A 25,250-nucleotide genomic window follows, 5' to 3' on the forward strand; every position below is an offset into this window, starting at 1 on the left:
TTTTCATATATTTTTTCTACTTTATCCTAAGTGTGAGAAAATTTAGTTGCGATGAAGAAGGGTTGAGGATAGGAGATAGAGAATCTGTGAAATAAGGGAGAGGATCGGGTGTGGGCTTCTTCACGGTAATACGGTGAGGGTGCTCCTCCAACAACTTAACATTGTCAATCTCCGAATCGGTGGGTCTTTGAGTGGCTTAGCGCTGTAACAAACCAGATTTATTCAAAGTGTGATATGTAAGTATTTTGGAATTGGGTCAGAAAAATGTATGTTTTAATTAGTAGAATTTATGATTAATTAAGTGGATCATTATAAATTATTCACACGTTTGTTATTTGTGCCTTGGCAGGTTCTAAAATCCCCAACCCATTGTTTCTTGCCATTCCTTTTTGCTTTCCTCTGCATTCAAACATCACTCAGCACCCACAACACTATGCAAAATTGCACTTTTTCCTTCCCCACTTTCTCAATCAATGCCACTCTTCCAAATTTCTCATATTTTTCGTCGACCCTTTGCCCCTCCAAGCTTCAAATAGGATTGAGTTTGACTTGTGGTTATGGTTCTTGCAAACCACTTAGGAGGAGTCGCTATGGTGGTTCTCTTGTGGTTCATTGTGTCTCCAATGGAGAAAATGATGATGATGGGTTTTACATGAGAAGATGTGTTCAGCTTGCAAGGAAAGCTATTGGGTTTACCAGCCCCAATCCGTTGGTGGGATGTGTTATTGTCAAGGATGGCAAAGTTGTTGGTGAAGGGTTCCACCCTAAAGCAGGCCAACCTCATGCTGAGGTAGCTACCTCTAAATTTTTCTATTGTTCTGTAAAATTATAAGTTTAAAAATTTTATTTTTATGTTCAACTTCATCATGTATTCATTATATTGTTGTGTTCTTTTCAATTTGTTTCATTGCACTGGTATTTCAAACTGCTATCTATGATAAGCCTAATCTGGGTTAGAATGATGATTTTTATGTTTTGATTATTTGTGAGTTGTTTGTTACTTTTTGTTAGAATTTAGGTAGGTGTGTTTGTTGCTGAATATGTTGAGTCAGGACATTGGATTGTCAGGTGTTTGCTCTGAGAGATGCTGGTGCTTTGGCGGAGTCTGCAACGGCTTATGTGAGCTTGGAACCTTGTAATCATTTTGGGAGGACTCCACCTTGTACTGAGGCTCTAATTGAAGCCAAAGTGAAAAAAGTTGTTGTTGGGATGGTGGATCCAAATCCCATTGTGGCCTCCAAAGGGGTGGATAGATTGAGAGACGCAGGAATTGAAGTAGCAGTTGGAGTAGAGGAAGGACTCTGCAAGAGCCTCAATGAGGCCTATATTCACCGCATGGTAACGGGAAAGCCTTTCGTTACTTTGAGGTAATTCAATTCTACATCTGTTCTTTGACCCTTGTCATTAAAGATTCATGTATGGCGCTTCTTTGGGTGCATGTTGAAGTTTGGTTTTAGATTAATTAATCAGCATATATTTTGTTTCTTACATAAACATACATTTCATAGCTTAACCATTTTCCTGCATTGCAGGTATTCTCTTTCTGTCAATGGGAACCTTTTGAATTTACTTGGGAATGGAGTTACAGATTGTGGGGGATACTATTCAAGGCTATTACAAGAATACGATGCAGTGATACTTTCTTCTTCCGTATTCAGTGAAAATTTGTCACTACCGACATCTCAAGAAGTTGGAGCAAATCAACCAATTCGGATTATTGTACATGAAGATTCTAGTTCTTCAAATCAAATTCCACTGGGCATAAGTGAGGTTACTGACAAAGTCATAATCTTCACAGACAGTAAGTCAGCATCAGCTCCAGAAGTGGCTCAACTAGGAATTGAAACCGTAGCTCTGGATCGTATAAATCTGGAAGCAATTTTGGATTATTGCAATTCCCAAGGATTGTGCAGTGTTCTGTTAGATATTAGGGGAAGTTTTAGTGAACTTGAAGAGCTTGTTAAGGAGGGTATTAAGAAAAATTATATTAATAAATTTGTCACGGAAATTTTGCCACTTTGGAATGGATGTGCTGAGCCAGATCCTCTACAGAGACTAAAGAGCTTAGAGAAAAGAGTAGAAGTGGTAAATTTACAGTCCAAGGCCTCTGGTCAGAGTGTTGTAATCGAGGGAAATTTTAAATTTTAAATTTTAAATGGACTCATGGGTGCTCACAAACTCCCATTTATTATTTTTTCATTGCCCTGTATTCTGCCTAGCATTATTTGTTGTAGGCTAAAATGAAAAGCAATTCTTGTATTTTGCTGGGCAGAAAATCGAAGTACTGGCGATGATTTTTATTTTTTTATTGGGCTCACATTTTTCTTAGCTGAAAGTTTTTGCTTGTATGCAAATAATTTCATCTTGAAATTTAGAAGGGATTGTACCAGTCTGATGTTACCCTAAGGCCTCATGTGGAATGTAAACTGTGGATGTTAGCAGTTTGATTTGATGTGGATCTGGATAGTTCATGTGACAAATTCACAAGTAATAGAGAAAGTAGAGTGCTTGATTTTGCTTATTTTTGCTAACAGTCCTTTGTGTAGTTCAATAAACTTCCATGAATTTTTACCGACATTCAAATTATGTTGCAGCACTGATCAATGATATTTTCTTCAAGGGTTATTTTCCCTTTATTGGAGGGTTCTATTCAAATATAAAGATTGACCCATTGCTCATTGTGATTGAATTGTTGCATTGATGTATGGTTCGGCGTGGGGAAATTTAGGGCGGTGGTCTGAGCCTTTCGCTGCAGCTTCAGGTTTGTGATCTCTTGTTTAGGTTGTAATGCTCCTTTCCATGTGTCAGTGTCCAACAATAAATAAGTGATTTTCTGATGGGTAAAAGGCTAAATGTTTTAAGATGGTCACGAGCAATTTTTGTGAGCGCAGTGCTTGTGAACAGAATCAATCAAAAGCCCAGAATAATACATCCTGAGTTTTTTATTGATTGCATTTGTAGGCATTGTGCTCATGCAAAAATTGTTGGATGGTCGTTTACCCAATTTTTTTTTATAATTTCTTTACCTTGTATTTGTATCCGATACCCCATACCATACCCTTAACTGCATCTAGCTCTCTGCATGAGACGTGGCTTTGGCATTTCAGAACAATGGCTTTGCTTATTTGAAAATTGAGTAAAAACTCTTAGTATTACAAATCAAATAGATCCTAGAAATCTATAACTAGTCTCGTCACTCGACAATTAGTATTACGTTTGAACAAACATAATTTCGAACATTTTCCTCTTATGATATATGGACCTTGTATGTGTATCCCTTTAACATGAAAACAGGAATCGCCGAGGTGCTTTACCCAAATAATTATAGGAAGACAGCGAGCACACAAAATGAAGCAAATAGAACCCAGCCTTGGATAAAGGGATCCTCTTACATAAAAAGTTACTCGTGATTCATTATACGATTTCTGATATACATGCCGAACAGAAAGCAAATGCCTATTAGAACCTACGATTAATGCTAGAAGTACATAGATAATAGAAGTGAAGCCCAGCCCTGAATTTGATTAGTTTATACTTACATGATTATGAATTGATGATATATACAGACCCGCACTTTCTGAGCAGAATACATTCCAAAAGCACCATTGAGGCGTATTTGAGGCAATTTCTTGAAGATATTACCAAACTGGTACAGGTTTAGCACAGTCATCATGAGTGATTATCTACATGTTTGGATTGACATTTATTCTGCTTGGACGTAGATTCAGATTGATGCAACATAGAGTAGCTTCTGCTGTGTGAATGCGTGTATACAGCTAGCCACCATAGACAGTTAGCCACCACGAAAACAGACATACACCATATTGTATAATTCCTAACCATAATCAATTAGGCTATACAAATACCACATAGAGTACAGAGCCACCTCATTAGCAAAAGTTGAAGACATTCACAGTAAGGTTTCCCTTTCATCTATGAGGTAGGCCAGCCATTTGGTGAATGCTCTTTAGAGTGGCTCTTCTGTTTTGCAACAAGGTGTGCATGAATTAAATTTTCAGTTGCAATGGCTTCTTGGATGTCTTTTTGGGCCTTTTGGCAGAGTTCATCAAGTGCAAGCATTGGAAATGGCTCCTCTATAAGAACTCCCACCTATAAAAATCATTTTTCACATAGTTGGATTAGCTTTCCTCTAACCAGAAAATTTGCTGTTGCATAATTGCATTTCAAGAATCCATCCATCCATCAGTTGTGTGTGTGTGTGTGTTCAGTTTAGATTTGGGCCAGTCCCAAATCTATTCTAACAGTGTGAAATTGATTCTCTGCAGTCTGTGTTGTTTGGCTGGCAACTCTCTGCATGTTCAATAATGACTGGTTGTCTGGTAGAAATTCTGATTTTCCAACAGTGTAAACTCAAAAGATAGACTCAACTTTGTGGGCACAAAAACAGTCATACTAAGGTGCAGTCCATTGGTTTTCCAAAAATAAACCAAATATCTTGTATGCATGCATAGACACCCATAATTTCTTCAGCAATTTTAACTCAAATATATTCTCTTACATCTAACTGCTGGAATGTAAAGCATCGTCAAAAGTATTCTAACCTATCTTTGAATGTTCATCATCAGTCAACCTAAAATTGTTTACCTAACGGATTACTCAGAAGAATGAAAAAATTAAAAAATTAAAAGTGTGTAATAGCCTTAAGGTACTAATTCTGATGACTGCATGTACAGCATAATAACTTACAGAACAACATATTTTTCATTTTAATAATATTAAACAGTCAAGGACTTTTGTAAGGAGAGGAACATACTTCTTCAATGCAAAACAAAGAGGCAGCACTAATAAAGGTAGCAGGAACCACAATCCAATGACAATCATCCCAAAGTATGATAGGTAGTGTCAGATGCCACAAGACAAGAAACCTTGAGGTCAAGCGAGTGTACGATAAAGGAATGGGAATGCCCATAAGTTGTTCACATATGCCAATTCCTTCATGGAAACAAGAGATCTTGGATTCCTGTAGCACAATGAGGGAAGTTTTATACAGACAAGGAATTACAAGAGTGAAGTGTGTTGAAATCTCACATCTGACTACACATATAATTAAAGCAAAGTTTATAGAAGTTAAGACAACCCTCCTCTTACAAGTTGTTTTTGAGGTTGAATTAGACCCAATGTCAAATTCAAGATGATATCAGACTCTCTCTCTATCGTAAATTTGGTGTAACCTATATGATCTAACTTTTGAGAGTGAATTATGCCCAAATTTTTAATATAGCATGACGAGTCACATAAATTTACATCTCTTGACAATTCAAGTGGCATTTTCACAAACAATGGTACCTAAATTCAACACGTACTAAAATGCAAACAATTCCAAGAAGCGCATACCAGTAAGTTTCTTCTAGAATCCTCCAATTTCAACTGGCGAATGCTATGTGACATAAACTCAATAACACAGCGAGGTCGATGATTCGAATTCATGATAACTGCTAGATCATCGACTTCTAGCACATGTTGAAGATCTCTCCTAGCATCTGAACCATACAACAAGTGGCACTGCATTCAAATTATACAAAAGAACTAATCATATTACTAAAACCAAACCCTACGAAATTTGAAGAAAACCTCCATCACAGTATAATAATTGAAAACGAAACCTAAAATTGGGTTAAACGGTGGTGACCTTGAGCGCGATGGGGAAGGCGATGATGTACTGAAGAAGCGCGTTCTTGACGGGAATGTCGAAGTCGCGGAGGGCGATGACGTGGCTAGCGAGGTCGTGCGTGGCGGCGATGAGTTTGGTCCAAGCCTTTTTGCCGTCGACGAAGCGAGCGTAGGAGGCTTCGGTGCGGAAGACGAGGAGGAGGGCGAGGGCGGGGGCGGTGAGCTGGTAGGGGAGGGAGGAGGCGCGGAGGAGGGGGAGGAAGTCCGGGAGGAGGTGAAGGAGTAGGGCGGAGTTGTAGGCGGCGATGGCGGCAGCGAAGGCGGTGAAGAAGAGTACTGGAGGTACGAGGGACAGGATGACGCGCGAGGAGAGGCTTGAGAGGACGTGGCGGAGGTGGCGGAGGGAGCTGCGGTGGTTGCGCCAGTCGACGTGGGTGTAGAGGCTCCGCTTCTTCTGAACGCCGCGTTCCTTCACTGCGTCGGCCCAGTCGGGAATTGAACGGTGGAAAGAGGAAGCGATGATTCTGATTTTGAGAGTGCTGTTTGGGTGAATGAGAAGATTGAAGCTTGGCTGGTTGCATTTTGGGGTGAAGTGGGAGAAGAAGGTTGTTGTCGTGGTGGTGGGTTTGATTTGGTACATTGAGATTTAGATTGAAATTGAAATTGAAATTCAGAAGAAGAAGAAGAAGAAGAAGAGTGAAACATTAACATGTTATGTTACACTTTGCTGGTGAAGATGGCTCGTTAGTTTCCAACCACTGTCACTGCCACCACCGCTGTGATTTGTGAAGCATCTTTTTACACGTTTTCTTTTTATAAATAATTAAAATTATATATCCCTCCCTACTAACCAAACAAAATTCACTCATCAAAATAACACTAAATTTCATGCCCTTTTTTATATACCCTATTCAAAATTTATCATTTTTAAGTTGCTATTTAGTACGAAAATAACTTGTAAGAACTTACGAGAATCATGATGATTCATTAGTTGAATGTCAAATTAAAAATTAAAATTATATATATATATATATTATGAATTTTGTTAATTTTATTTCTTAAAGTTCAGAATAAGTAGTTAATACTAAAAAAATTTATTATATTTTTATAATTTCAGTATAATAAATGTATATTTTTTTATAATTTTTTTTTATTTGTACATGTTTAAACTCAGCCCAATAATTCAAGTTAATAAAACTCATTTTTTATATATAAAGTATTAAATTTTTGTTTTTTCCTTCTTTAAATTCTTTTTTACTTAAAATTAATTTCTAATTTGCATAGGTTTTGTTATAGTATTCTCTCTTAACATTGTTCTTGGGTTTCTAAGATACAATATTTGTGTAAAAGATAGCTATAACAAGAAATAGGAAAATTTGTTTGTCTATTGTTGTTGCCTAATGTGTAATGAAAATGTTGGGATCTTTGGTGTGTTTGTCGAAATACAAATGCAGTATGTAAGTTTATGTAAGGTTTAGTATGTTAGATTATGGAAATATGTTGGGGTATGAATGGATAAGATGGTATTTTGTTGTGATTGCATGAAGAGTATGTAAGTGATTGTTTAATTAAATTAATTTATTTTGTAATGAATGTCATTGCACTTCATATGATTAAGTGTGTATTATTTTTTTTATTAGTAAAAGTGGTTACCAAGATATGATTATTGATAATAAAAAAATGGAACATTGTTAGCCAGCTCATGAAAAAATAACAAAAGCTACACGATTGGAATCAATTTTAAAATAATGAAATTAATTTTAAGTGACCAAATATTAAGAGACCATAAATAAATGAGGCAATTTTTACCGAAAACAAGAGTTAGTCCCAAGCCCGAGTTGTTGAGGGAAGAAGTAGGAACAAAATTAGAGAGAAAGCCATTGAAGAAGGAGAACGAGAAAGAAGTGAGAAAAGTTAATGTTTTTCCAAAATAAAAAATTTAAAAGATAAGGGTGGGAGTTTATAGTATTTATAGTATTTTTTTATATTTTTTTGAATTAATGTAAGTTATTGTAATTGTAAAACTATTTATAATATTTTATATTATTGTTTTAATTTTATTCTATAATGAGAGTAGATTTTATTTATAGATCAAGATTCTGAAAATTACCTTTTAAAAAGCGTTAAGGATGATTTTTCATTAATTTTATTATTTTTTAAGTTGAAAAGTCATCAATATGACAAAATTTAGTGTTAGTAAAACTAAAAAAAAATAAATTCATTGTATTCGAAAATATTAATTTAAAAATAACTTTAAATATTTCATTATCTTTAACTCAATAAAATATAAATGATAACATTAATTTTCTACTTAAAATTTAAATTCTATCTTCGTATTTAATAATTTGTATTTTAATTTCTTTAAACAAGTTTTTCTATTTTATTTTCTATGATTTTACAAATTTTTATTTTTAGTTCTTATTGTTATTTTAGTCTATTGATAGACAACTAAATGCCAATTTTTTAATTAAATTTAGAACAATAATTTATCAGAATATGGAAAATTAAATAGTAAAAAAGACTAAAATAATCACCGAAATATAAAAACAGATATTTAAACCTAATTTCTGTACTTTAAATTGCATAGAAGAAACTAAACAACGTTTCCGAAACCTCAACTTCAACCTGAAAGTCGCAGAGGAGTGTTTGAATAGAATTTAGTAGCAAATTGGTATTGAATTGATAGGTAGTGAGTGTTGGGATCATTCATCAATCATGAGTTTAATGAATCCGAAAACAGAGAAATTGGTGAGAAGGTTAACGATTGTGGTAACCGTTACTGCTTCCTATTTTCTCTTAACCGCTGATTATGGCCCCAGACCCAATGCTCTCGACCCTGTAAGTCTTCCCTTCCCTTCCCTTCCCTTCTCGATACTCTGTTTTACTCTATTTCAAAAATACAATTCAACTAAACATAGGGTTATTGGAATTCACTCTGTTGTATTTCATATAAAATGTTTATGGAACAACACATTTTTAAGGTTTTTCTCAATTGCAATAATATGGGTATATGACTCAGTGTGTGTTTTGAAGTTCCTGCTAACGTGGATTCAATACAGAAGCTACTATTGGTCACACAAAAGTAAACGTAGATCCATATGCTTTTGAATGTGAATCCAAACATTTGGAAGTTTCTTGCTATAGTTTATCATAATCGGATGTCTTTAGCTTATCCTAATAAGTTTTATGGTTAAATTTATGACATAAGCTATCATGAAAAAAGAGCTTATTAAAAAAATTTTAAATTAAGTTGTGTATCCAAGCGTACCCTTAGAAAAATGGCACAAAGCAGGATTGCTGGATTCCTGTATGGCAAAATTGTGATCTGTAAGATATGCCCAAATAGGAGTTTCCGTGGTGGATTAGAACCCCTCGGCATGCAATTGCAGATGAATGGGTGCCCTTCGCAATTAGGAAGGTTCTACATAGAATCTATCACCAGAAGTAATCAGAATGTTAATTCCTATATTTGAGCAACTTTTTGAAGTGACATTGAATAGACTATAACCATGATGGACAGCTTAGAGGTTGCAAGTTGCAAACTTTGCAGCTTGTGCTTTACTTTGAAGAGGGTCAGAATGATTGGCCTAATGTATCCAAAGCAAACACCCATTTAGTTTTGTGTTTGGCACTGCTACTATCTAAAGCTTCCCTTGACTGCCACAATCAGTTATATGACAATCCTTTTGTTGGGGCTTCTACTCAAACTTAATTTCTACTAACCCTCTGATGGATGTTCTATTCTCAATGTAACTGCACGATTTATCCGGATATTGAACTCTTGAAAGTTGTCACAACTTTTCTGGTTCTTTCGTATACATTTTGAATTTTGATTTCCATTTTCAAAATTGTTATTTGGCAACCCGGGGGGGGTGGGGGGGTATAGATTGGGTTCTGATGTCTGAACCTGAGAAGAAGGAAGCAAAAACTGAGTTAAATGAAATCACCAGTAGTGCAAATGAAGTGGCCTTCTGCTATTGTTTTCTTATTGTTACTTAACCATTTGAGGATTCATTTATAGTTGACATCAGCATCTTGTTTGTTTTTTTTATACTTTTGGCTCAGATGGTTTAAATTTAATATAAAATTGTTTAAATGTTGAATTCTATGATTTTGTTTTTTTGCTTCTGATGGTATATTTTCTTGGTGACAGATTAAGAAGCGATTACTTTCTGCAGAGAGCACTGTGAAAGAGTATATTTTGGGATCAAAGAAAGAATCTCAAGAAAATCACATGGGAAATCTGGACAGCAACAAGGATCATCCATAAATTTATGGTAGTCTTGTATAGGAGCATCATGCTGAGTCAAGATTTCTGGCTGCTTCCGTCGCCCCCCTATGTTTCTTATCTTCTGTATGTGCATCTGTGTTGTTTTTCTTTTATTTTTGCTTTTCTTTTATCCGGATTTGAGTTATACACTTGTAATTGAGAAGGGTATTTTGCACCTCAATAAGCAGTTGCATCATCCAAATCGGAGCTTCTAAAATCTGTTAATATTTATTGGCTTTTGTCTGATGGATGATTTATGGATAGACTGTGCAACTGCTGGGTATGCAAACTTTGAGCAGAGAATTAAGTTTAAATAGAACATAGTTGTGTTGCATAGTTACTAAATATAGAATACTTTTTTTTTGGTAATTAAAAATGTAAGGATGCCGTCACATTCCAAAGTCATGACATACTACAAATCTTGAAAAAGATTTCACTAGAACAGTAACATACCAATAGAAGATCAACAACAAAATCTAAGGTAAGCACTACCGAATACCTACAAATGATACTTTCTTTGTCATTTTTTGTTTAGTATTGCATATAAGTATAAAAGAAATAAACTTAAATAATTATAATGTTTTAAAAAAGACTTGATTAAGAATGAGTTTGAAAAGTAAAATAAAAGCATAATAGTGCAGAACGTAAATAGATGAATCTCAATCTTCTAGAGTTAAAACTACATCTCCTGCAATTCTATTCCAATTGCAACCCTATAACACATACATTTAATTTCTATTCTCCATTATGAACCTTTGAATTACAACTGCATCTCCCTGATTTTTTTTTTCAACTCTTTATAATCTTTGTCTATAAATAGACATATCAAAGTGTCAAGTGTTCCTTTCCTTTGAATGAAAGGTGTCAATTTTATTTTTATATAGTTGAAGTGTTGAACAATGAGGATTGATTTCAATAAGTTCTACCACGCATTAGCACTTTGAAGCAAATATGCATAAGTGTTAAATGATGCATTAAAAACTCCTGTGTACCAGGTTTTGGAACACTCATTCCGAATCGTGGGTCATTTGTGAGCCGAAACACTAATAGTAGCATTCTAACTTTGAAATTATTTTAAAACAATTGCAACTTTGGAAAAGATTTTGTGTTTAAACAAGGTGCTAATGAAGAAACAACTCTTAAAACTGAGTTTATACATATAAAAATAAGGCAAATGCTAACAAGTATTCTTAGAAAATTGGTTAAAGAAATAAAAATAGATTATTTTTGTCAAAATATATAATGAATACACATTTCTCTGTGATTTTTAACGTAGACTAACATAGTTTTCAATTTAAAAAATCATTTTTAATTCCTTAATCGATGTCCTAAGGATACTTGTTAACAAGATCCTAAAAAAAACACTTTTTTATTTAAAAACATAGGTAATAAATACTTTTTTTTCAATAAAAATTTACTACTTTTAATTATTTATCCTCAACCCTAAAAGATTGAGGTAATATTTTTCATAGAGAAACAATGAGTAATTTAAAAAAAACAAAACAAAACCTAATTAATGCATTATACAAATAAAAAGCACATTATTTTTTTTTTTTATTGAAAAAACCGCACATTATTTGAAGACTCAAATTAAGGATTTATTGAATTAGTGCAAGCACAACTTTTTACTTTATATTTTTTTTACAACTTATTATCACAAATTAATAGCTGATGATCAAATGTTAAGCGAATTTCAAAGTAAATTTGCAAACCAGATAGGATATACCCCCGATGCTAAGTGAATTTCAACTTAAAAATTTGCAAACCAAATGAATATACCCCAAGTTGCATGGTCCTAGAAAAGTCTCATACCACACTAGTAGTACATGTACAGCATACCAAATCCGTAGTACAAATCAAGTAAAACTACATATGCTTACCATTACAAAAAAAATTAAATTAAATTAAAAGTTCTTTTAGACCCCATAGAATGTATATGACTAGGAAGAGGAGAGAGAAAGAATTGATGTAACAGTTAATGTAATAAAAAAGGAAGAAGATATAGAGGTGAAAGGTAGGAATTCTTTTTCCAAAATATACCAAAAAACAAAATGCAGAAATGAACCTATTGCACATTTAACTATTAATGTAGATCTTTTTACTGTTTAAGTCAGAATTCGGTCTTCGGACAGCCGAATTCTGTCTTGCAACAGCCTCTTTTTTTGGGTTTTATATTAATATTTAATTTTAAAATAAAAATTAAATAACAATAATAATTATATTTTTAAAAATTAATTAAAATATTTAAATAATAAGTAATTTATTTTAGATAGCAATATTAATGTTTAAATTATTTATACTTAGAGAATAATAATCATATTTTTAAAAACTAATAAATATCTTAAATATTATTCTATTTATTTATTTAAATATGTAAGTTTGAGTTAATATTTTTAAATATTAATATGATAAAATGATATTTTGAATAAAATATTTATTTTAATTAAATTAATTTTTTTTAAATTATATTATTTAATATTATAATTTTTAATATCTTAAACTACGACATATATTAATGCAATGTCTTCCGAAGTCAGATTTTTTTTTTCTTTATAACTTATTACAACAAAAGAAATCATTGACGGGGACTAGATACATTACTAATATTTGGACATATCTTCCTTGTGTAACATAAGGTGTGATAATAGAAAAAAAAAAATTTCACGATTTTGTTGCTCTCTAATGTCTATCTTTGTTCTTATCCTGCTGGACTTGAGTCGACCTTTTGAAGTTCTTTTTAGGTCTGAATTTGGACACAAAGTTGAACTCGTGTAAGTTAGCCAATAGATTTTGTGTCTGAGTTCTCCAAACTGACCTTCGTATACCTTATAAACTTGTTGTAAGGTATATACGGAAAATATGTAGATGTCAAAGTTGTGGTGTACGTGTACGCATGAAGCAAATACATGCAAGCATGGAATGTGAACTTTTTGGAACTTGCCACAATCACACCACATTTCATCTAACCTTACTGTAAATCTCCCTATGGGTCAAACTTGTCTCGGATGTTGCGTTTCTTTGACTAAAAATCTAGTGCTTGTTCTATCAAAGGTGATGACTGTATGAGTGTTTGCTTTTGACTGTACATCTTGAATTGCTTTAATTGTAACCTCCGAGTACACATGTCTAACATTAATCATTGCATCTACTCCCTGCCTCTCTCAATGAAGAACTTGTTGTAGTGGGTGTATGTCGCCATGACCATTGAGCAAATTGACAAATTTTTAGTTTTCTTCAAGACCGAATTGATTGACTCCGCTAGGTTTGTTGTCATGTGTCCCTAACGTCACCCGTTGTCCCATGCTAGTGTCCATTTTTTTCTTGAGATGTTGTCTAACTATTGTGTAGCTTCAAGATTATAATCTTTTACTATATTGTAATAGTAAAAGAATTTTGGTTCAGTCATCCAATATGCTAGAAAAAAGGTTACAAATTTAATTAATATAACTAGTTAAACAAGTGTATAAAATATTAATGATAATATAGAGTACGTAAAAAATTAAAACTACCCATATTGATGACATCTTTCTTAAGTGCAACGTTTTTGAATCGTCGCATGAAGTTTTGTGTAATGTGTCTAATGCAATCGACATAGACATAATTGTTTTCTGTCCAACCACTTCCATTTCTGGAGTATGCACTTTTTATGACTTCGTGACGATTTGAAATGAGGCACAACCCCTCTTGCGGGGTTACATACCTCCTTAAGTTTCAAAAAAAAAAAAGAACAATGCATCGCTAGTTTCACCTTCAACTACAGCAAAAGCAATGAAAATTATGTTGTTGCGGCTGTCTTGCACGACTGCCACCAATAAAGTCCATTTGTATTTGCCGTATAAAAATATTCCATCTACTTGAACATTTGGTTTGCAAAAGACAAAACCATCAATGCATGGCTTGAAAGTCTAAAACAACCTCTTGAAGAACACATTCCCCTCATCCAACAAGCCACCCTCGTATGTCGGTTGTGTACTCAATTTCTAGATGAAGTCTAGCACATATAGTTGCATTGCTTACAACATACTAAGTAACTTGTGATATGACTCCTCCCAATTTCAAAATATATTTTCAATGGCATGTTGTTTCCTCAGTCATCCCTTTCTGTAGCTGATTGTGTAACCCATCGTAGACTTTATGTGAGCTATGATGGTTGCGATGGGTATGAATGGATCAGCCTCAATAATTTCACGAATGATTTGAGAAATCATTTGTGATCTCAACTTGTTATGATCCTGTGAAATTAGTGGAAAAACACATGTGTGGCACCCTTCAAGCTTCATTGTTTCCCAGTATTGCTCTCTGGTGGGCAATATAGCTCGACATCTCTAGTCACAGTCGTTGTGAACGCATTCCACAACAAGCCTAGTTGTATTTGACATCTTCACCTTGTAAGTGCAGTGATTCATAATGTGAAATTTGTTTATGGCGTCTTGGGCTTGTTCTTTTGTCAGGAAGCGCTGGCCAATAAATAGTGTTCCAGGCGGATACACTACCATTTCACGATCAAGGACATGCCCAAATTCAGAGTCATGTTCATCCACTTGACTGAGGAAGTATAGAAAATATGGAGGTGGGTTGTATAATACTAATGGTTGTGATAGTGGAATATTTGGAAGTGGGAGAGAGTCTTCTTCATCATTTTACTGTTGTGACAAGATTTCATCTTCGCCATCGCTAAAAGGATGAAAGACTTCTGTTGAAAAACCCACAATAGCATGTTCTTCAATGGGAGTTTCTTAAAGAGGCTGATTTTGCTCAAATCGCTAGGAGGGTATTTCATTGAGGTCCATGAATGGACTAGTTAAAAGTTGTGTGTAGGACTGAAGGTCAAAATTCATATCATATGTTGGAAAAGATAGATTAATGGTTTCGTAAGTTTAGTAAGGTGAAGGTGAAGGTGAAAGTTGTGGTACCTGGGTTACGTTTATAGCAAATGTAACATATAATTCTATACCTTATTGAAGTTGATTTGAATCGTGGATGTTGAAGAATGCCTTAACGTCTTTATTATCGTTAAACTCAACACATGTATAGTTGCTAACCCCCGAGACAAGTCTAATTGAGTAGCAAAAATGTATGATTATCACCCTTTTATTTTCGTCTCGATATAGTTTTGTGTAGATGACTTTTTTCAGTTGTTATAGAGTCACTCCTCTCTTTATATGTACCAATTTGACTGATGGTGAGGTAAATGTGACTCCTTCACTAGGACATTGGTTAATGGCACTATCAAAGTGAATAATGACATAGATTGAAGATATTTTTAGATTGAAGCAAGTGAATGATGAAAAGCTTAGAAGGAGAATGTTCACAAGAACAATGAACAAGCTTAGAAGGTTTATTGAAGAAAATGAACACGAATATAGCTATTTATAATGGTAGCATTGGATTCCCTTTCATTCAAATCTTCACCACGTTTTACGAGTGATGGTGACCTCTCCATGATACTATTTGAAAAAGTTTTCTCTCCTCCCAAGTAATGACTCACTTTTCTGTCATTCACGTCTTACGAGTAATGGTGACATCTCCATGACACCATTTGAACAAGCTTTCTCTCCTCCCAAGTAATGACTCACTCTTCTGTCATTCATGTCTTACAAGTGATTGTGATCTCTCCATGACACCATTTGACATTCACATACACCAAGACATAGTGACTTTTTAGGAATCTAATGCTACTCTCTCGTACCAAAGTTTATCTATAAATATGTTTATCTAAGACTATATGTTTTCATTCGAACTTACATCCATCTTTGTTCTGCGTTTCTCTCTATCTTTCAAAAGTTCTTCAATCTCATTACTAAAAATATTGTTGTGAAAGCAAAACTAATATAGGTCTGCCTTCATTGGAAGAACGGTAAGTTTTACACATTACCATTATTTATTAAATATGATTTTCAATATCTACATATCATGTTACTAATTTGTTAATGACTGCAGGAAACTGAGAATATGATTTCATCTTTCTGTCATTCAATGTCAGAACCTAATCCTCTAATTGTTCCTATACTTGAACAACTTAGTTTTGCTGAGGTAGTAAAGTTAAGGCATCTTAAAGTGGATCATACATTGATAACAGCTTTGGTCGAGAGGTAAAGACCTGAAACTCACACATTTCATTTTCCAACAGGGGAGTGCATCATAACCTTAGAGGATGTTGCACTTCAAATGGGGCTAAGAGTTGATGGATTACCAGTCATTGCTCCAACAATGTTTGACCGAGAGCAAATGTGTAACACATAACTCGGTATCGTGTCAGTCAAGGGAGAAACACTTATTGGCTCTATGTTAAAACTGAAGTGGCTAAGAGACAACATGTTACCATTACCAGAAAAATCATCTGAAGAAGAAGTTCACGCCCATTGTAAGGCTTATATACTAGGTTTAATTGGAGGTGTTTTGATGCTTAACAAAACAGGCAACAAAGTACATCTTATGTATTTAGCTTTATTAACTAATCTTAGAAGAATAAGATGATATACTTGGAGTTTTGCTTGTTTAGCTATGTTGCACAGCGAAATGTGCAGAGCCACGATTGTTTGGAGCAAAATAATGGGTGATTGCTCATCACTGTTAATGTCCTGGGTATGGTATCGCATGTCATATATTGTTTTAATTTCTAGTAATCCACCAACATACCCTCTCATGTGCAGATGGAGCGGGAGTAGAGTACTAAACTTTCAAAATAAACCTCACAATGATGTTGTGGGATACAGATCAATGTTTGATCACATTTAAGCTAATCAAGTAACCCTTAAAAAAAATATCTTGAATTCATACTTATGTTCTTATCTTTTACACATCATCTTAAATAACAAAGTTAAATTTATTTGTAGTTTTTATGAGCATCATATCAAGACTTGCAAATATCAATACCATGGAAGTATATAGAGAGATCCAACTGTGGACTTCATGTATCACTATCCTTTATTTTGCAATTGTTGAATACACCAAACAGATAGAGTCAAATTACAGTTTCGTCTCTTCTAAGAAGTTCCTTCTCCACTGAATAATTTGAATGACCTCCACAAAATTGACATAAGAGGAAGACAAAATGAAAATTGAGTTACAAGACATGCTCAATGGATCGACATATGAAACAATAAACATGAGCTAACAATAACAGGTCATCCAATGCAAGATCCATTGTGTCACATACAAGAATACATTGAATGGTGCATTGCCAATTCCATCTATTTCTTATCTGTGCCACCACTACTACAAGATCCAATGAGGAGCCACCAACAACTAAGGACTACCAACGCATTTGAAATCGGTACGACTTTCACACCGTCGTATCATAAAACTACATCAATTCCTCCGAACATCACGCCAAAAGTAAACATAATTAATACGAGACATTCGTTTGTAACAATATCGAAAAAAATTTTTACAAACTTATTTGGAGTTGATTTTACAACTCCATTTCAGCACAAACTTATATGCAGTCTCTTTACCAACCAGATTTTACTAATGAACCCGGTAATTCATCAATTACATTCCAAGAATTAGACCTTTATGATGATCTAAATTCTCCACAAGTTCATCCTAAAATTTCATAGCAACAACCACAACGACGAAACCCACCACATCACAGATGTCACTATCGTTGTGGAACTGGCCACCATTACGGAAATAGTTACTTATTAATGTTGTTATGAATTTGTTATCATTTTTATTTATACACTTTATCTTCATCAATGTTACCTTAGTAATATTAAAACATTAATTTTAAAAAAATTATCTCAAGTATAAATAATTAACTTATAATTTAATATTTTTATTTACTTTTTAAAAATAAATTTTTTATTCTAAAATAAATTTTATTCAAAATTATAATATTAAAGGTTTAGGATTTAAGGTATTAAACAATGTAATTTTTAAAAAAAATAATTTAAGTAACTCAAAATTACATATTTAAATAAATAAATAAACAGAATAATATTTAAGATATTTATTTAATTTTTAAAAATATAATTATTATTCTTTAAGTATAAATAATTTAAACATTAACATTACTATCTAAAATAAATTACTTATTATTTAAATATTTTAATTAACTTTTAAAAATAATTATTATTGTTATTTAATTTTTATTTTAAATTTTAAAATTAAATATTAATATAAAAAAAAGGGGCTCTTGCAAGTCAAAATTCAGCTCCTTAGAGACCAAATTCTAACTTAGATTGTAAAAAAATCTACATTGGTAATTAAATGTGCAATGAGTCCATTTCTGTATTTTATTTTATTTTTTTGTAATATTTTGAAAAAAATTCGAAAGGTAGATGTAAAAGTTAATATGTGAAAAAATCAGGATTGTTACTATTATCACAGTTCACAACACTTAGGGTCACGGCAGTAGGAAATGAACACTATTTGGCATCCTAAACCCCAATGATTTACACCTGATAAAAAGCAAATCTTGCTTAGCACTCAACACAAAGTACACAGCTGACAACAACAGCTTTTCACTCTTAACATATTTTACCTTTATAAATGAAAAAAGAAAAATTTGCTGAAGTTTGGATTCATGCTCAATCAATCAAATCATAAAACTAAATGAACATCCTAACCAACCCAATAAAAAGGGGGAAGGGGTGTTACAAACACTTTTCCAATCATTGTTTCTTCAAGAAATCTTCAAAACACATGCCACTTTTCTGAGATGATGGATCTATCAGCATCCAAGATGAACTTTCTAATCAATGTTGTGAGGGTAGACATCAAGTAGAACAGAATCAGCAAGAAATTGTCCCTGTACAAAGTTTTCACTTTTGTTTGGTAGTCGCATTTCGCTTAGATTCCAGTGTTGTGCCCTCTTTAAGAGCTGCTTGGGCTTCATTCTCCATCCCAAGTCCTCCAAGGGCAACAGATTGAAGATAAGATGCAATGTGCCACACGGGGGAAACCACTTGTGCCTGCATTGCATCGTTCAGTGCTTCCTGAGGCATGTCGCTTATGAGATAACACAAACTGCGCCGGGCATAGACTGTTGGAGAAACCATTGTTCCAGCATCAATGAACTGCAACCAAATCAGTGAACTCTTATTAACTAAACTAACATTCAAGGCGTAATCAAATGTCAAACAGAGCAGCTAAATAGGATGGATCCAGCAGGACTATAAAAATGATTTATCCATAGACTTGAATCAGATTCAAATCATAGTGTACAATTATTTTATCTTGACTTGTACTTTATCAACAACAGAAAGATATTGATGAAATCCCTAGTAATAAATCTGAAACACTATTCATAATTATGAAAACATCACATCAATCAGGTCTGAAGGATCTAGACTGAGTTTGGATACACAACTCAATTAAACACTTATTCAATAATTTTTTTACACGAGGGCTTAAACATAAATTTGACCATGAAACTTATTAAAAAAAAAAAGAGTTTATTATGGTAAGTTACACAAGAAATTTATTAAAAATAAGATAAAGGTTTCTGGTACTAACAAGTTATTTTCGTAAGTTGTCCATGAGCTCTTACAAACACCGCCAGTCAATACCAGATTCATTTTTATTTTAAATACTAACAAGAGATCTATTTTGCGACATGCAACTGGATTTAACAAATCAGCAGATTTTAGACTATAAAAAATAGCAAGTCTAAAATTTAGACTAGTCCAACTTATAACATAAGAAATCTACCTGTGAGTAGCACTCAATCGCTAGTCTAAAATCTTTCTGCCGGAAAGCAACATCCCCCTTTTTCTTACAATTTAATGTTTCCTGCATTTGATCAGTCCACATCTGGAATGATAACTGCAATGTCAGAAAAAAGTAAAAAGAATACACAAGTTAGCATCATTAAAAAAATAACATTATTATTTCTTGGTTTGCAGAAAAAGATAACCAAGATATACAATACAATAATAAATAATCTAGATTTTGCAAGAAAAATTAAATGCCCACAATTTATTAAAATACAATTTAGATAGTGAACCTCATTTGCAACTCCTTCATCATCTTTATAGCCAATATTTTCTAAAACTTCATGTATGGCAGTCAAATCCTTTCTTGTGCATGCTTCACCAAGAGGAGATAATGAAGCAAAAGTAGCACTATGTGGGATGCCCATCAAGACATGTGAAGGAACCTAGAAAGAAGAGAGAATCAACAAATTTTGGTAATTGAACTTCAAAAACTGATTAACCACACTGTTGTCATCATGTATGTCATGCATATTGTGTGAAGATATGAAAGAGTGAATATAGAAAATAAGTACGTAAACCTAATAGAGGACATGCTTGACTACGAAAGAGAGCCTAGCAGTCAAGATTTAAAACAGGATATTTGATAGTTACTACTAGTAAGTGATGCCTAACTGTTACATAATAATATTAAACCAACCTCTGTTTCCTTCTGAAGAGAAGCCAAAGCAGCCACCAATGATTTTGGATTAGGGCGTTCTCTAGGTTCATACTGTAAACATCGAGATGCCAAGCGTACCAACTCAGTTCCATCATCATCAGAAAACTGTCCTTCCAAACAAGAATCTGTCAGCATCTGAAGATTTCTGCCACGAATTACATCAAGGGCCTGCACCAGATCTTCTAATAATTAGATATGCAAGTTTACATGAAATATAGTAATATATATTTAGCTGTTAAGTGTATGTTTTGGATGGAGGATGTGGGAGGAGAAATGCAGAGAGGGTATGGTTTTGACTTGAGTAAACTTCATTCTTATTTGGGAAATTTCAAACAAGGGAAGGAAAATTGGGGATAGTCATTTAAAACCCAGAACCCTCCTTCATTTATTTTTATAAGCATTTTAAAGGTTCCTAATTTGGATGAATTTCAACGATTTTAGCATCCAAACAAAAAAGAAATTAGTTAAGTTTCCATACTATTTCCTTCCCTTTCATTTGCTTTTGATTCCTTGCATGGTAAAGTATTGACACATTTGTTATGCGAGGAAAAAAGAAAAGATTATTTTATGGTCTGGTTCGAAATTTGGAGTTGACCAAACAAACCAATTAGATTTGTTTGGAACTTTTAGGACCCAGACTAAAATCATAAACCATCCAAATCAACCTGATGACCACGTTGACTTAGTTAACCTGCACCCATATTCTTTACCCTTAGATAAGAATCACTTACATGACTTGGGGGTATATGCTTCCCACTGAGAAGGTCAAGCAAAAGTGTGCCAAAGCTATATATTACACTTTCTGGTGTTACTCTCCCTACAAAATAAAGAGATATAAGAAATTGTATGTCATTCAACTCTAATAAAATAAAAACAATTGTGAATTTTAAAATGCAATGCAGATTTATTGAATATTAGTCAACGTGGAACATACGCAAGAAGGACAAAATGAACAAATGGCATACCAGTTCTGAGATACTCTGGAGGGGTAAATGCCAAATTTGTGCTATAACTTTTCCCATCCCTGCTATTTTTCATAAGACCAAAACTAGAAAGCCTAGGATTACCATCCTGCAAAATTCTAACATGTATTTTTATTAACCTAAATTATTCAGATGTGTATAAAAGAAGGGGGGATACACAAAAACTTACCTCATCAAAAAGAACTCTATATGCATTAAGGTCATGATAGAGAGCGCGCCCTTTACTTGTGCAGTACTCTAGAGCTTGTGCAAGATGTAGAACAACTCTTAGTCGCATTGCCCATTTCATAGGTTGTGTTTCCCCTGATTTAAACACATGACTACATTATTTCACACCATACAAACTCAAGGGTCTGACATATAAAGCAACACTTCAACAACACAATCATGACAGTATAGCAAAGAAAACAGGACATTGGAAGAGACAGAGCAAACATCGTGAAATGCAAAAAGATTTATCTTATAATGTTTTGTGCAGATTTTGAAGGACTCAGAATCAATGTTTGGGTAACAATCTGAAGACTGATTCTGGGGTTCAAAATCAGTAATGAATAAGATGTTGCTTACACCATCCAAAATCAATTTTCACACTTCCCAATAAACCATATTTACATAGAAGTTCTTATGGAGATCAATACTCATTTTACATGTAATATGACACGTTAAACAATGTTTTCTGTAACAGTATCCCAACAATTTGTAAATAAGTTAGAAATATGGGCATAATACCCCCTACAAAATTTGGGAATCCTCCTCCTTTGAGTTAACTTTTGTAAATGTGTTGGGTCAACCCATTTTTAACATGGTATACCTTATGCAGTCTTATGTTGGGACTAGATATCTAGTCCTACAAATTTCACACTCAAGATATCTAGTCCTGGGTGTGAATGAGGTGTGTTGTGTTATGATATCCCACATTTACTAAGAATATGGCTAGGATACTCACAAACTTGGGGAATTCTCCTCCACTAAGCTAGCCTCAAGGTGTGAGTTAGGCCCAGTCCACTTTAAATACTTATAAAAGCAACAGTCCTTTAAAATCTAAATCAAAATTCAAACGCACTATAACTAAAATCTGATACCTTTCAATCTATTTATACTTCATTCCTTCTCTTAGAGGGAAAAATACATGCACCCTAATTAAAAATATGTAGTTGTTCTAAAAAAAGCAATTTCTACAGGGAAAAAAAAAAAAAAAATATCACATAAAAGTTAGCCACATACTAGCATCCTTTCTAATGTATTGAGATTGTCCAAGCATAGATTATAATCAGCAAACATATACAGAAAAATGGACAATGACATGAAACTTTGAAATTTGGTGGCTTAGGAACTAATCACATATGTTGCACCAACAAAGCATAGTATTCAGTGTTACACTCCACAGCAAAGGAAAGAGCACCAAAACACATGCATGAAAGGATCTCTTACAATGGAAAAGGTGCTTTGCAAGTGTTTCATTGGGCATATATTCTGCCACAAGCAACCTCTCATCTCCTTCACAACAGCAACCAAGCAAATTTGCCAATCTTTGATTACGAAGCTGACCAACTGATCTTGCTTCCTCCTACAGGTATGAAAATCCGTTTTGATTAATTGAAAGAGAAAAGAAAGAGCAATAGGAAGAGTACCAGCATAACCAGGTGCGCTATTAGCTTCAAAGAAATAATGAAACCTAACATTCTATACTATTATCATCCCATTAAAAGAAAATACGCACAGATACAATGTAAAGCACTAGACATACTTGCATGTTACCAAAATGCAAATGAACCAGACAACATGGGAAGAATACATAGAATAGCTGATTACCATTAGAAAAATTTATCATACCATGTGTTTGTGAAATGCAAAGTACATAGATAACATGTTTGTGCAATGCAAGGTCATGAAAATGAGAACCAAGAGTTAAGAGCATGGTTGAAGAAGCCATTCGGGGAGGAGTGAGGGAGACATTTACCAAAAACTGCCGAGAATCAGGCCAGGCATTCCTATTAAACCGCTTAACAGCAATCCTCATTTGATTCTCCAGCTTCCCCTTATAAACAACATTTGGAGCTTTCTCTCCATGTTCAGATACAATATTCTCAACAGCAAAACCAGATGTTGCATTCTTAAGTTGCTCAAGTGTAAATTCACGGAACGTGGGCCAGTTACTGACCTCACTTCTATCCTCATTTTCTGGAAAAAAAAAAAAAAAATTTAAAACAACCATGTATCATATTTCTTTAGCGTTCGGAACTACATACGACACTAGAGTATGACTTTACCCACCGGCATCTGGAGTTTCAATAACAGATGCCTTAACTTGTGAATCCACACAACATGGGATGAGTCTGGAGCACTGAATACCCATTTTGGTAGCCTAAAATCAAATTCGAAGTAATGAAAACCTCTTCCACTTTCACTGATGTGCCTTTCCTGAATATATTTGAAATTAACAACCAATACTCCACTCAGCTCCACGCGGACTTATCAACCCTATGCACTGCCACAAACCACCTTCATATTAGGCTTTATTGATTGGATACCAAAGCTTACCAAAACAACGACAAATGTTTGTGAATCACTTCAAAAGCTTTATTTAAGTGAAGGTAGAAGAGTAAAACAATAGAAAGAAAAAAAAATATCTAAACACGAATTGAGTCAACATGGTCTTCAAGTATCAACAACAACCAAACAATTAAAACAATAATTTGTAGATTCTGTACTTAATTTTCAGGTGTCACTAGCATCAGGAACTCTTTGGAAGGAATAAATAGCTGAGAATAATGAACAATCAATAAAAACACAACCAACCTCAAAGCAAGGTGGAATGTAAGAACCTTTCTGGTTGGTGATTTCATGTTCTCACAATCACAACTAAGGACAGCAACAACCCCAATTAAGATGCTCTTTACTTATGACAATCTAACTACTAGCATCTTAGCATTTATAGCTAAAGAACATTAGACATTAAAATGTAACTGCATTTCTCCAAACGAGTAAAAGCAAAACGCAAACACGCATATGCTAAAATCTTAACATCTATCTCTTTTTTCTTTTTGGTTTCAGAGTCAACTCAGTTACACTCAAGTCTTCATTTTTCTCAAACTAAAATGCTGAGTTAAAAGCACCAACTTTTCCAACATACTCAAAAAGCTACTTCACCTTTAAACTTCTTTTAACCTTCTTCAATGGCAGAGGAAAAAGTGGAACCACCTGGAACTGAAAAAAAAAATGTATCTCTTTTTCCTTCTATTTTTTTTTCTTTTCTCGATCAAATCAACAACTTTTACTAGATCCACATTTTCGCCCCAAGAACCTCGTTTGCAATCTGCAAAGTTTGAGTCTTTTCCTCGATCTAACCAAACCCCACTAATTTTTTCTCCTCAGAAAATCGTAGTTTTACAAAATCACCCCTCTCAGTTTCAACAGATCAAGTTAAACATTATAACCCAAAATTTTAAAAAACAGATTTTTATGAACAAAACCAACAAGGGAGGAGAAAAAAAAAAGGTGTTGGGTGAGAAACTCAAAGCTGAACTGAAGATCTGTGTGAGAAGTAGAAGAATAAGAAGATGGTGATGAATTATAGAACCAAAGCCTTTGTTTTTCTGACATTTTATTTTTTAGCCCTTTCGTTTTTAATTAATAAAATATAAATAAATCAATTATTACCGACATGTCATGAGTGTGTGTCATGAGTATATGTATTCAAAGATCTGGAATCTCCATGTTTTTTAAACATTTTTTTATTAAGAAAATTTGTTGGCACAACACATTCGCTTATGGAATTTATTTTATTTTATCGTTTTCAATGTTTTAAGTTTTAATTTTTGTCGTCAAAACTCCTTTATATGTGTGTGTGTGTAATTCTTTAGTTATGACTACAGATGAATTTTTCTTGGTAATTTTAGGAATTGAAATTAAGATCCTCGAGAGTGAAAATTGCATACAGATACAGTTATGATCAAAGAATTTATAACAGGCAATAGAAATTGAAT

The 25,250-nt window shown here is 33.7% G+C and overlaps 4 protein-coding genes across 6 annotated transcripts; 2 read left to right on the plus strand and 2 right to left on the minus strand.

Moving 5' to 3' along the window:
• The first annotated feature begins 53 nt into the window (after positions 1 to 53).
• LOC113849107 (riboflavin biosynthesis protein PYRD, chloroplastic-like) lies at positions 54 to 3,392 on the plus strand. Of its 3 annotated transcripts, none has more exons than XM_027478735.1 (4): positions 54 to 236; positions 350 to 793; positions 1,069 to 1,367; positions 1,533 to 3,392. In XM_027478735.1, exons 2-4 carry the CDS (start codon positions 434 to 436, stop codon positions 2,146 to 2,148), a joined length of 1,275 nt encoding a protein of 424 aa, XP_027334536.1. In that variant the 5' UTR covers positions 54 to 236; positions 350 to 433; the 3' UTR covers positions 2,149 to 3,392. The 3 variants fall into 3 exon arrangements, with proteins under 3 accessions (XP_027334536.1, XP_027334537.1, XP_027334538.1); XM_027478736.1 differs by having other exon boundaries at positions 175 to 236; positions 350 to 790; XM_027478737.1 differs by lacking the exon at positions 54 to 236 and having other exon boundaries at positions 619 to 790; positions 1,053 to 1,367.
• On the minus strand, positions 3,356 to 6,355 carry LOC113850128 (UPF0187 protein At3g61320, chloroplastic-like). The gene is made up of 4 exons (XM_027480506.1): positions 5,651 to 6,355; positions 5,356 to 5,523; positions 4,775 to 4,981; positions 3,356 to 4,110 (listed from the first exon to the last, which is right to left on the minus strand). Exons 1-4 carry the CDS (start codon positions 6,269 to 6,271, stop codon positions 3,934 to 3,936), a joined length of 1,173 nt encoding a protein of 390 aa, XP_027336307.1. The 5' UTR covers positions 6,272 to 6,355; the 3' UTR covers positions 3,356 to 3,933.
• Positions 6,356 to 8,215: 1,860 nt separating this feature from the next.
• Positions 8,216 to 9,995, plus strand: LOC113851449. Its single transcript, XM_027481936.1, has 2 exons — positions 8,216 to 8,469; positions 9,785 to 9,995. The coding sequence occupies exons 1-2, from the start codon at positions 8,347 to 8,349 to the stop codon at positions 9,899 to 9,901; spliced, it is 240 nt and encodes a 79-aa protein (XP_027337737.1). The 5' UTR covers positions 8,216 to 8,346; the 3' UTR covers positions 9,902 to 9,995.
• An 8,314-nt stretch (positions 9,996 to 18,309) lies between these two features.
• On the minus strand, positions 18,310 to 24,850 carry LOC113849253 (serine/threonine-protein kinase BSK3-like). Its single transcript, XM_027479017.1, has 11 exons — positions 24,415 to 24,850; positions 23,539 to 23,752; positions 23,225 to 23,445; positions 22,696 to 22,831; positions 21,434 to 21,567; positions 21,247 to 21,352; positions 21,013 to 21,098; positions 20,261 to 20,449; positions 19,854 to 20,006; positions 19,559 to 19,672; positions 18,310 to 18,924 (listed from the first exon to the last, which is right to left on the minus strand). The coding sequence occupies exons 2-11, from the start codon at positions 23,618 to 23,620 to the stop codon at positions 18,670 to 18,672; spliced, it is 1,476 nt and encodes a 491-aa protein (XP_027334818.1). The 5' UTR covers positions 23,621 to 23,752; positions 24,415 to 24,850; the 3' UTR covers positions 18,310 to 18,669.
• Positions 24,851 to 25,250: the final 400 nt, after the last annotated feature.

This window comes from Abrus precatorius, unplaced genomic scaffold (genome assembly GCF_003935025.1).
Source record: "Abrus precatorius isolate BTA unplaced genomic scaffold, Abrus_2018 Scaffold9, whole genome shotgun sequence".
Classification (NCBI taxonomy): domain Eukaryota; kingdom Viridiplantae; phylum Streptophyta; class Magnoliopsida; order Fabales; family Fabaceae; genus Abrus; species Abrus precatorius.